The 12953-nt window shown below is 33.7% G+C and overlaps 1 protein-coding gene and 1 non-coding gene across 2 annotated transcripts in view; both read left to right on the plus strand.

Moving 5' to 3' along the window:
- The window catches only part of LOC124360845 (cell division cycle protein 20 homolog), a 42612-nt gene that overhangs the window by 9592 nt on the left and 20067 nt on the right, over positions 1–12953 (plus strand). Inside the window, exons 3-6 of the mRNA XM_046814795.1 lie at positions 107–264; positions 1053–1135; positions 3984–4124; positions 5973–6102. Coding sequence (XP_046670751.1) covers positions 107–264; positions 1053–1135; positions 3984–4124; positions 5973–6102 — 512 coding nt within the window. The remainder of the gene's footprint in view (positions 1–106; positions 265–1052; positions 1136–3983; positions 4125–5972; positions 6103–12953) is intronic.
- Trnad-auc lies at positions 4938–5008 on the plus strand. The gene has a single exon. It is a non-coding gene; the product is annotated as a tRNA-Asp (tRNA).

Consider the following 12953-nt stretch of genomic DNA (forward strand, 5'->3'; position numbering starts at 1 on the left):
ATTCTCTGTGACATGTGCCACACCAGACATTCAGATATAATATTCTAGAAAACATTCTGTGAATTGCTAATTCACTTTTTTAACTGTAGTGTTTACAATTTTACAGCGGCATGAATATAAGTTTAAATGCTTCAAAATCCATGTTTGGAACATCGGTCAATACCAGCACTTCAAAAACTCCAAAGAAACATGGAAGCTCAGAACTAGCACATCAGAAAAAAACACCATCCAAGACACCATCGAAAACACCAAGAAAATCACCACGTAAGTGTATATTGTGATTAAATAAAATATTGCAATGGGTTAACTAATAATAACACCGTTATACTTTATACCAAAAATAAAAAATAATTTTTTACTTAGAAAGTATTGTTCAAATCCATCATTGCTAAAAGTGTTCCAGAAATTGCTTATTAATAATCGGTAAATTAAAAAAAGTGTTCTCTCTTATAAATTTTAGAATAGTGGTGCATTTTTAAAATTGGATAAACGGTTGAAACTTTATTAGCTCCAGGATATAGAAGCTCTTCTAAGTGTATAAAGTTTTATTCAAAATACTAATTCATTAATTAGCATAGTTTTATTTATTATGTACATAAATTGCCTTGTCCGATTTTTTTTATTCCAGGCATATAGATACTGCTACAGGACACAATTTTAAGATTGTACATTTTGTAAGTGATTTTCATTAAAACATCAAGTTGCCTTCTATATCCGTAATTCTAATGTTTCTCGCATAAGAAAAGTTGTTTCAGGCAAACGGAAGTAGATAATGTCGTTCGGGAACAAGACTAAGAAGTCATTATTAAGGTAACAAAACACGCACAGAGTAGACTAACGATTCACAAACACGCTCTTTAAGGCAGCAAATAAAGGTATTGGAATCCTGGGGCAAACGGATCTACCATATAAGGAAAGAGTTGAACTATAGCCCTCCTCAGAGTTTTAAGGTTAATGTATAGTATCATTTAATTACAAAACGTTATTAAAGCATTTGGTTCCAGAAGTTGGTATGCCTGAGTGTTATCCGATTATTTCTCTTTTGTTGAAAGGTTCAACTGCTGGTACTCCTAGTGGAGGTGACAGGTTCATCCCTTTACGTTCAGCTTCCAATTTTGATATCTGTCATTTCCAGGTAAGAGATGCACATCTTCGTTTTATTTTCAAATAAAAACTTTTAGTAACCTGGCTATTGTTCAACACTCAGCCAGTGGATCTTTGAATTTCATTATCACAGTCATAGTAAGAAACTAGATCTTGACTCAAGACAAATCTAATTGATTTCTGAAAAAGGCATTTGCCTCTTCCTAGGTTGGTGCAGGGTTTGTGGTATAAGTTCATGATTGTGAACTATAATGTTTTGTAATCAACATTTACTTTCGTGCATTAGTAGCTGTATCTTTTGAGTGCACAAAGGAGTTTGATATCCTACTACTTTTTTAGGAGCCTCTTTTTACTTTCTATATCAAAAAATATATCTTGCCAAACTCTTGGTGGATTGTAACAGTTATAACTTCTAATTTTAAGAATACTCCATTTTGAATGTTGAATTTTGCTCCAGTTGCTCCTGGAATCTCCTGGTAAAAGTCAGCGACGCAGAAGCTCAACTGAACTGGAGTAAAATTCAACATTGAAATTGAATCAAACCTTTCTACCATAGCTAGATTTTGTGTAAAATACTCCATTGATTTAAAAAAATACTTTTTCTTCTTTGTGAACTAGCTAAACAAAAACACATTATTTATCTTATGTAGAACAAACACCTACAAAAACTATTTTTTAAAGTTTGTTTTAAGCAATGGAAGGATTGTGAAGGAAACAGGGTTTTTTGGATATTTACCGCAATCTGATCTTTTTCTCAGGTGACTAACGATTCTAACACATAAGTACATTCTTGGTTAAAATAAACAAATCATACCAAAACGTTGTGGCCATTTTGTGTGTCTACTCCATGCACTTCTAAAACATGCAATTAATAAAACTAAACACTAATGATTAGAACTGAACTACAGAATACAGGTCATAATAGATCTGCACTCACCGGCCAACCAAATAGAACTGGCCAGAGGCCAATAGTAAATGGCGATCGACACAGCAGAAACGAGATGGCAGCAAAATAGGGAGGGGACGGGAGTGAGTCTTTTTATTATTGGTTCATTCTAGCTGAACTTCTTAAAACCATACTGTGACTCCGCATTGGTTTATCAAATTCCTTACCTGTTAGATACTTAAGGTTTTCTTGTTAGTTAGAATTGGCAATCAAACAGCTAATTTCAACTAATGGTTTGCCAATTTAATGTATATGAAGCCTCAATTAATTTTCGTTTAAAAATTGATGTTCCCGATATATTATGTTAGCTTCATCCAAGTTCATACAGTCGTTTTTGTCATGATTGGAGGACATTTACTGTGAAAGGTTATCCCAACAGGTGGCAACACTGAGTAAATGTTGAGTTTTGTAGTTTTGAGATTTGTAGTTGGTGTTTTTTTGGCATTATTTAAAAAACTGGAGGACAAGTGTTTTATTATATTATAACATACATTGTTTGTGATATAGTATGGTTTAACACGTTCACAGTGACGGCTTCTTTCTGATCTTTTATTTACCATCAAACTTTTCAATAATAATAGCAAAAACCGTAATCGATTTTTTAAAGTCAAACGTCTAAGTATAAAGAGATAGGTACGTGCTTCACAATTTTACACAAAAACAATTATTTTGTTATGTTTTTACAATTTTTCCCATGTACCCCAAACGGTACCTAAAAAAATTAATATTTACCTTAAAAATTAAGCAATCACGATAGTCTGAGGTATTAATTTAAGCACGAGATCAAATTTAACAAACTACCAAGATAGGCAAACAATAAAAACGCAAATGAAATGCATAGCAACGTGTACCTCATTGGGTGCACATGCACTTTACGAAGGCCCTGTGTGCACCTGATCAGGTACACGACGCCAGTTGTGAAAAATCATGTACTCGGTGGGGTACACGTCGTTGTGAATGTGTTAAGCAAAAATAGTTTAAATAGGCAAGAAAGTCGAGTAATAAAAATTTTGTACTTAAGTACTGATTTAAGTATGATGGGCATATTTAACTCTTAGAAACACAGTGCAAACATTGGCTAATTTCACTTTGGCACCCATTTATTGAATAAAACCAAAGTTAATTTTTTTGAACACCTTATTTTTTATATTTTGTAACCTTTGTGAAAAGTTAGAAACGCATAAAAATTTCTTTGTAAGGTTTCTGGATTTTAACACCTATATTTTGTTTTATTAAATAACTAATGCAACTAACAAACTAAGTAACAAACTAGTGCAAACACATTAGAAATACGCCACACAAGCCAAACACTCTATGATTGGCGCCGCGTGCATATACGAGTAAGTTGCCCCCCCCTCGCCTACTGCTATAAATAGATCTAGCTGCACATAGCGACATCTGACCTGGATGTTGACCTACATTTTACAGTCTGTGAATATTCTATACGTGGACTAACACAACATAGCGCACTCCGGGTAACCTTGAAGATGCAAAAAAAATAAAGTCTATACGCATCAAAGGCGTTAAGAGCAAAAGCATGAGGTCACGTATACGCCTCAACAGTGTTTAAAAGATTGAAATGATTCCAAACGAAAATTAAGCACAAGTTTCAGACAGTGAAACCACCGTTGTAAATCAACATACGCTAAACAAAATATTTGACTTTGTTTTGTTGTTGCTTATAGCTGTTGGATACAAATTAATTTCTATACCTTTGGCTTTGTGTTTGCTGCTTATTAGACAACCTAACCCTAAATATTACACCTTCAATGATATACATAAAAATTGAATTTTATTCATTTTTACAGCACATTTTAAGAAAAAAAAGATTTCACCCTTTCTTTCAAGTGTCATTTGCACTCAGCCCCTGGTTCTTAAAAGAAACAATCATAATCCGGAATGTGTTAAATCATCTTAGTTTCTCAATTTGCAGATGATGCAGCAACAGAATGACCCAGCACTGAGTCCTACTCAGATGGAGATGCAAAAAGCAATGTCTGAAAATCTCCATGGAAGAGACATATCAAACACTAGAGTTCTGGCATTCCAGAAAAAAGCACCAGCTCCGCCTGAGGTACTACTTAAATAATAAAGGTTTTTGCTGTTAGTCTAATATTGTATTACTGGAACCTAAAGTTAATTACTGTAGAACGCCAATGTTCTGAATTAATAGGAACTATTATATCATCTGGATTTTCAAAATGAACCAACAAATGGCATTAGACTCCTTCAATCTAAAAAACTCACTAAAGTTGGCTGTAATTCACTCTGATAGTGTTATTGGAAAGTGGAATATACGATTCAAATCATTACTCTTGTCTAATTTAATGTTTTGCAATGTAAGTATTCTTTTAAAATTTTTTTGTTTTTTCTATATCAGAGTTGTCTACCTTGAATTCAAACTAAATAAAATTTAAAATATTTGGATATCTCAGATTTTAAATTTTATTATATTATTATTCTTTGTGGACTGCCACTTATGAGAAAAATCCAAAACATATATAAATTTACCGTAAACATTGAATTAAAAAAAGTACTTGCTCCACTGGGACTTGAATCCGGGTCTCTCACTATTTATTTACGTGTTTTATATATATATATATATATATATATATATATATATATATATATATATATATATACATACACACACATTATATATGCTTACCCGGCAAGTGAGAGATCCGGGTTCAAGTCCCAGCGGAGCAAGTACTGTTTGTGATTCAAGCTTTATTGAAATTAAATCAGACTATTGCCATTTGTACAAATTTAATGAATGTGAAAAGTTTTTTGATAGGTATTTGATGTTCTGACCATATATTAGTTTGGTTATTTGAATGTGACAGAAACGATCAAATACAAAATAATTGAATCGTAAAAAAGTAAGTGCTCTGTGGTGTAGTGGTAGCACGCTCACCCATCAAGTGAGAGGTCTGGGTTCGAATCGCGGCAGAGCAAGTACTTTTTGTGATTCATTAAAAGTACATTTAATAAATGTAGGATCATAATCAAAATATTTTTTTTTATTTTTTGAAGTACGCATTTAAAATCAGTACTTACAAAATTAGCCTGCTAATTTCTAAACTTTCAACTGCCGATTTAAAGGTTGTAGGACTCCATTTCCGAACCACACCGAGGTAGTAGTAGGCCTTAACAAACAGAAACTACCCAACACCAGTGTCTTAACTCCCACTTTTCCCTCACTGTTATTTTTCCCTACGTTTTTTTTTTTGTTGTTTTCCCTTGGGGCGGCCTACTGCCTTGCACTTAAGCCTCAAGGGCTTTTTGCGCACCCCGGAAACACACCATGAGGCCCACTAGTCTACAACTTCAGCAGTTCAACGAACCGCCGAAAACAACCTATCAAGTCCTCCTGGGAAAATTCACCACCCCTGTCCAAACTACCAAAGATGGCATACCGCTCTCTTGCGATTGCAGGGCAATCAAAGAGCAGGTGCTCAGCAGTCTCCTCCTGCTCATTACACCTTCCACAGAGCAGATCCTCCTGAAGGATGCCGACTCTGTGAAGATGCTTCCTCAGGTGACCATGCCCCGTAATGAGACCAATGACCTTGGAAGACATTGATCTGTTTAATGAGAGAAGGTCCGAAGCCATCCTGGAGGAAGGTGACTGTAATACCATTCTACTCACTCTCAAACCCGTTACTCTCATGGGCTCTTCTTATCCACAAGGAAGCTTTTGAACCCACATGTGCTCAAGGTTAGCCAGGTATTATCCTTGGTTTGGAATTCATTAATTCCAACACTGCAGTTCATCGGGGGTAGAATCACAGAAAAGGGACGATTTTTAATTTATATCTTTTGGATAATGTATTACTTTTGTTGAGTTGTGTACGGTTTAACAAATTTTTCTATTTGTCATTCATTAAATCTACATATAATTGAAACAATTGTTTTTCAGGGATACACAAACCCTCTTAAAGTGGTGTACAGTCAGTCGAAAACGCCTATGTCATCCAAAGGAGCCACAAGGTACATACCCCAGGCGCCTGACAGAATTCTGGATGCTCCCGAAATTGTGGATGACTACTGTAAGTCGTATTTGTTTCAAAAAGTAATTGTAGGGTTGATTTAACCCTTTTAGTGCCAACGTCCGAATTTTCGGATTCGAATTTTCGGACGTTGGATTATTGTGCGTAGTTTGCCAGCGTCCGTATTTTCGGACGTTTTGTAAAAAAAAATTACTTTAATTAGTCAAAATAAACATACTTGTAATGTTTTAGAATCGCAATACAACGATCTTTCCGATAATTACATTACCCAGTTTATAAGTCATACTAGGTAGCCATATTTTGATTTTAAAGTTGGCTATTCTGTGCATTTCGTTTCTCAGCTGTCAACAATTTTTGAAAAAATTGGAGAAAAAAAGGAAAAAAAACTGTTGTGTATGTAGTGTAGCAAGCACTAAATCAGGAGGAAAATGAAAAAAAATCATCCTATATGTGTGTTAAATGTAAGAGAGGAGTGCACACCAAGTGTTACCCTCTACACTTCTGCTGAACGTTCTCTTCAAATTTCCTATTTTGTACATTTTTATGTAAATAGTTACTTGTAATTTTAAGTGATCCCTAGAGAACAATTTTTATTTATTTCAAGAGAGTTACTAGCCTATTGATCTGTGAAATATTTTGACTCTTGTGTTAAGACCTTCAAGAAAACAAGAAGACATTTAACAGATTAGGCAAAACAGAGTGTTTTTCCAGGTTAGCACACTTTTGGATATTCTTTTTGTACTTTCACAATTTTTAATTTATCAGTTTGAAAGTTTGTAAATTTCAATAGAATAACATTAGGAAATCAGTGATGTGATCAATGTTTTTCCAATGTTCTTTTTACTGTTGTGTATCACAAGTTAAACTCAAAAAAGTAAAAAATAAAAATTTTTAAATACTAATAATTTAATTTTTTTTAAGTAATAAACACAATTTTTTGTCAAATAAAGTGCAGGATACAAAATACCACTATTTAAGTTTAAAACAAAAAAAACCATGAATTTATCTTAAAAAATAGTGTAGTTACAATTGTTTAAAGTATTACCGTACAATCTTGGTACAAACATGCATGTGTACGCTTGGCATTCCTGGTACAAATTTCGAAAATTTTGTTTGGCACTAAAAGGGTTAATTAAATTTACTAGGCTCATCTTTTAGTTTAAAAGTAGTCTTGAAACATCTGTGACAGTTATTGGAACTTAAGTTCAGCCACTGCTTTACATTTCACCTTTGTACGCTAGGTCCTAAAATTCATGTGCTAAAAAAAGGTTTCCATAGTGCATCCATATACAGAGTAAATGTAATTAACCCTCTAAGTGGCGGTAATATGTTGCTGGAATGGCGGCCTATTTTTCAGAGTCAAGGAGGACTATCTTATAATTTAAAAATAAAATGCAAATTCTAATATGAGCAATGCTTGTTATATATCAATTTTTTTGTAATAAACTACAGAATAACATAGTATAGTTATTTTTTTACATACTTTAACATTTTTTTTGTGATATCCACACAAATGTGCGAAAAACGTTTTTTTCTCCACCAAACTTTTCATTTTTACGTTCTGTAACTTTTAAAATGTCATTCCTAAGAGATTATGTTAAATGCAACCCTTATTCACAGTTTAATTCCAAACAAAAAACCTTCAATAATATTTTTTCTATTTACAACACTGAAAAAGTTATATGGGAAAAACTGAATCTAGAAAAAACACTTTTTCTAGTCAGAATCGCTAGAAGTTGCTTGCCTTTTCCTCCCTGTTGTGTAAGGCCTATAAAAGTGCTGGCATTTAGGGTAACAAAGAGGGTGAATACCGCAGTTACACCCTGGACACCAATAAATTTTTGCTCGTAACCAATTCATCTTCTGTGTGACAGCCAGTTGTCAACAGTATAACAGGTTTTCTTGTTTTTTTTGTTTGTATTTTACCAAAAGAATGTCATCCTGCCTGTAATAAATGCTCTCTTGTACCCCTAAATTAGCACTAACAATACTTTTAGCAAGTTCTTTGGAGTTTTTATTAATTGTTCCTGTTATTAAAGTGTTTTTACTTAGCAACTCACGGGCCAATGGAAGTTTTGTGTAATAATTGTCTGTAAAAATAACCGCGGGAGAAAACTTAGGATTATTTCAGTTAGTACCATTGGTTATTTCATCGTGATGTTGATGATGCTATATGAAATGTATTTGAAATTTAGTGGTGAACGCAACTGTGCGTAAAAATAATTATTGGTTGCCTAGCAATAAGCGGCAATGTGAAGCGACTTCTAAGACGTCGCTTGCCACTTAGAGAGTTAAGCTTACTTGAAATCGGTTATGGGAGTTGGGAGAAAATCCGCATCGTAGTCCCATGTATTGTTGCGCCAAAACCTCAACATAAAGAATTTTTATTGTCTTTAAACACATCGTGCAATTGACAAAAGCCAGATTTACAAATAACCATTTTCTTAATATAAATCTCTGTCTACAGGACAATTGTCAAATTCCCGGTAGTTATCTCTAAGGTAACAATGAAGTTATAATAATTAAATAAATATATAAATAATCTATACTAAAACTATGATAACAATAACACATACATACGCTTAATACACAGTCAGAAGTAAAAAAAATAAAGAAAAATATATCTCAATGTAGTTAAAAATGTATAGTGCTAGTATCACGGGCTAAAAAACTATCAACTGAACAAAATATATTTTCTTTTAACCAGCTTTCCACTACTATTTTAAATCTTTTTATAGGTACAGGCCAAGCTGTTTCCTGTAATTTGTTAAATAGCTTAATTTTCATATATATGTGGCTACTTTTAATTTTTTTAAAGTTTGACAGTAGGTAAATCTAGAATATGGTTTTTTCTGGTAAAATAGCTGTGAATTTTTGTTCTAGTTAAAAAATTACATAACAACTTTTTAACGTTCACTAAACAACAATAAACATACAGATTTGAAATTGTCATTATTTTTAGTTCCTTAAAAATTGGTACACATGTTTCTCTTTCAGGTACATTCTTAATACCTGTCAATGCCTTTTTCTGCCATTTAAAAGCTTTTTGTACACCACTACTATTACCCTACAATGTAATTCCATAACTTAACCCTTTGGACGCCAACGTCCGGTTGATCGGACCGTCGAAGTCTAATCGAAAAACGCCAACGTTCGATTGATCCGCCATTCGAGAAAAACATATTTTAAAATTTATTTTTTAACTTTAAAAATCTGTTTTAACTGTTTAGGACTATTTTAGAAGTAAATAAGACTATCTGTAATCAATTTTGTTCAGTTTAGTTATTTAGTTTAGTTGTGTGTTTAGTTTCCCTAAACACATGTTACAAGTGACGGGGACAAATGTATATATATTTGTAAATAATTATTTTGTTGACAAAGATTTTTCTTACTTTTTGAAGAATATCTATGATATAGACTTATAGTAGTGAGGAGATTCTCTTATTATAATTCTATTTAAGTATGTACAAACGTATTTTCTACTGTAAAATTAATTCTAGTTATAGTAAATGTTTTCTAATATCAACACTAATTAAAAGTATTTTTTGTGAAACTACTTTTCAACTTTCAGTTCTGAATTTTTCTGAGCAGTCTTAGATATAATATCTGTAACGAATAAAAATATTACCGATAGGTAAAAATATTTTTTTTCGTACCGATATTTTGGCCTGAAGTGAAATTTGTATGTAAACAAATGTTTTGGTTAGGCATTACAACATCATAAACAATGTAGTTCCATTCTAAATGCTATTTATAATAACACTATTCGATAGCGCATATAATTTCCTACAAATAAAAAAATAAACATTCAATTAACATAAAAACTAAGGATAATACAGAGCAAAGCGTAATAGGTTACAAAAACGTCAAAACAGGGCTGGCGGTTTTGGCTAGTGCAGTTGGTTCGGGCGCTAGCGTGATGGGTAGGGCGGCAGCCTTGGGTGTTGGCGTCCAAAGGGTTAAATGTGAGTGAAAAAAGCACAACAAGTTGAAACTAGCACGTCTAAGGTAATACATTTTCTTAATTTACGTAATAGATAGACAACTCTTGACAATTTCTTACATAATTGTTTTACTTTTTTATTTATACATTACTGGTTTTGCTAAGTTATACAACCTGTCAGCAGAGTCCAATACACAATGTAAAAAGTTATACAATCTAAATAAGTATTGATGTATTTAAATTATTGTATTGTTATTTCATTTATTGTCTCTATTTAAAGTCTATGGCACCGGATGGACTTAAAATAACAATTACAAAAGTGGCCAGTAAAGATAATTATCGCAACCAAAAAAAAGACTGACATATCGTCAACAATATAACTAACGATAAATACAAGATCTATGCAAAACAATAACAATAACTCAACAAAAACTACAACAGTGAGGACATAACAGAAACATTACAATAAATTAAATAAATATTAATAGAAATAGAGTACAAATATAGAACATTTTCATAAATGTTAAGAATTGTAATAACAATATGTTTAATTAAAAATGCAGAAAAAAATAATTAGAATAATTTTTAATCTTCATAATAGAACATCCGTTAAGGAATACTTTAAAGAAGAAAATATTATGATGGTTTATGGGATGTATGTTTTTGAAACTATTTTGTCAATTAAAAGCAAACTTGAGGAACAGGAATTGGTAGGAGATAATCGCAACCATTTCATTTTCAAGAAAACATGTACCGTTAATTAGTTAATTATATTTCATATAATGTAAATTTCACAACCTAGTCAGCCAGTATAATTTAATATTATTTTTATCCAATGTTCCGGAACTAAATTATTGGGCGAAGTAACTACCTAATTGGCACGCGTATGAATATTTTCTTCTAACCCTTGGTAGCAGCCAAACTATGTGACCGAGCAGACCTCGCGCGCTTTGTCCGCGAGTTTACGTGTCTCACGGCTCACAGGGCACATATTATTTGAGTAGATGGCTACCAATTTCTTAACTTCTACTCATCTTCTAGTAACCACCGACTAGAAGTAACCCTTCTTAGACTACAGCGCCATTGTCTCGTGCCAAGACGCCGACACCCGGGTTGTGAGTCTACATATTGCGAAGGGAAGTGAAATCTTATTGTTTTATAAAGTAAAACATCGTAGGCATAATTCCATAGAACATTGGATATTTTAGGCCCACCTACAGGGATGCTACAGGTCAGGGAAGTCAGGGAAAAGTCAGGAAAAAAAAAAACAGGACTGGAAATCAGGGAAAAGTCAGGGAATCCGGTCTCAAGTCAGGGAAAAGTCAGGGAATTTCGACGTTGGTCAGGGAAAAATATAAAATCCCTTTACACAAATAAACTTACTGCTGCCGCGCCGAGTCCAAGCCTGATCATTTAAGTCAATCTTTTTGTACGTATTAACCCATTCGTGTTCACTTTATTTTTTGCTTTTTTATATTTGCCACCCTGTTAGCCTCAACGCCGCTTTTTTCCACCCATTAATTGCCAAAAACCCTGGGGATTGCGTCGAAAAAAGTCAGGGAAAAATGAAAAATTTGGTCTGGAAATCAGGGAAAAGTCAGGGAATTTCATTATTGGACTCCTGTAGCAACCCTGACCTATAAGATACACATTTTTAGTTCTTAGGTGGTTGGAGGTATCTTTTCAATAAAATTCCCCCAAAACTTTCCTTGAAGGCGCAGTGGTGATTCTCCACAAGCGGGAAGCCTACCAAAGGGTTACCTGAGCCCAACAAGTTTCGTCACAGAAATGATTAAACACATCTGATTCAGTGCAGTTTTCTCTTAACTACCTCGAAATGATAGGATTTATTCCATCATTGCCGGTAAAACGCATTGTACTAACAGTATTTGGTCCAACACTTCACGCAAAATCACAAGGCCTAGCCGGTGGGTTATCGTCACTTTCATTATCACTGCTGTCAACGTTTGTACCATCAGACATTTAATTATTTTCATGTATCATGTCATCTTGTTCGCTGTCACATTCCTCATCACCACTTCATCTAAAACATTAACAACGTAAGTCGCAAAATCATCTGAATTTACGAACACATCATTCCGGTCGCGAGAAGCCATCTTGACTGTTTACAAACGAAAGAAAGCTGTTTTGCCAAGATGATTTGAGGCAATATCAGATGATTTTCAGCAACGAAGAAGAAGAAAAACATAGACTAGAATATTGAGAACAAAACAATGCAGCAAATGTGAATGCCTCTGCGATCTATCGGCAATATATTCAACTAACGTCGATGTAGTGTCTAGCGGACGGGCGCGGCCCGTCTTTAGCCGTTGGGCCGCGCGAAGTGAAAGACGGAAACTGCCCGTCCAATGTCTTGAATGGGTTTAAAACTGTGTTCACTTTATTTTTTGCTTTTTTATATTTGCCACCCTGTTAGCCTCAACGCCGCTTTTTTCCACCCATTAATTGCCAAAAACCCTGGGGATTGCGTCGAAAAAAGTCAGGGAAAAATGAAAAATTTGGTCTGGAAATCAGGGAAAAGTCAGGGAATTTCATTATTGGACTCCTGTAGCAACCCTGACCTATAAGATACACATTTTTTAGTTCTTATGTTCTAAATGGCAGCAACGTGGCATTACATACCTTTCCTTTACCATCTAAAAGTGGTGCTTGTAAGTTTTCATAATTAAACTGAACTTATAAGTAAACTTTGCAATTCGAGTATTTATTACTACGACCTCAGAAGTCACCACCCCCCATGTGTTATCATCATACGGTACAAACATATAATATAGCAATAAGCCCCCATACCTTACAAAGTTTTAAAAAGAAACCAAAGTATATCAGATAAAAATTTTACAACAATCTTCCTATTGAAATTAAATCAGAAGCTACATTCAATATTTTTAAAATAAAATTAAAAAAGTTCTCATCAACAAGGCTATAT

The sequence above is a fragment of the Homalodisca vitripennis genome, chromosome 4 (genome assembly GCF_021130785.1).
Source record: "Homalodisca vitripennis isolate AUS2020 chromosome 4, UT_GWSS_2.1, whole genome shotgun sequence".
Lineage (NCBI taxonomy): Eukaryota > Metazoa > Arthropoda > Insecta > Hemiptera > Cicadellidae > Homalodisca > Homalodisca vitripennis.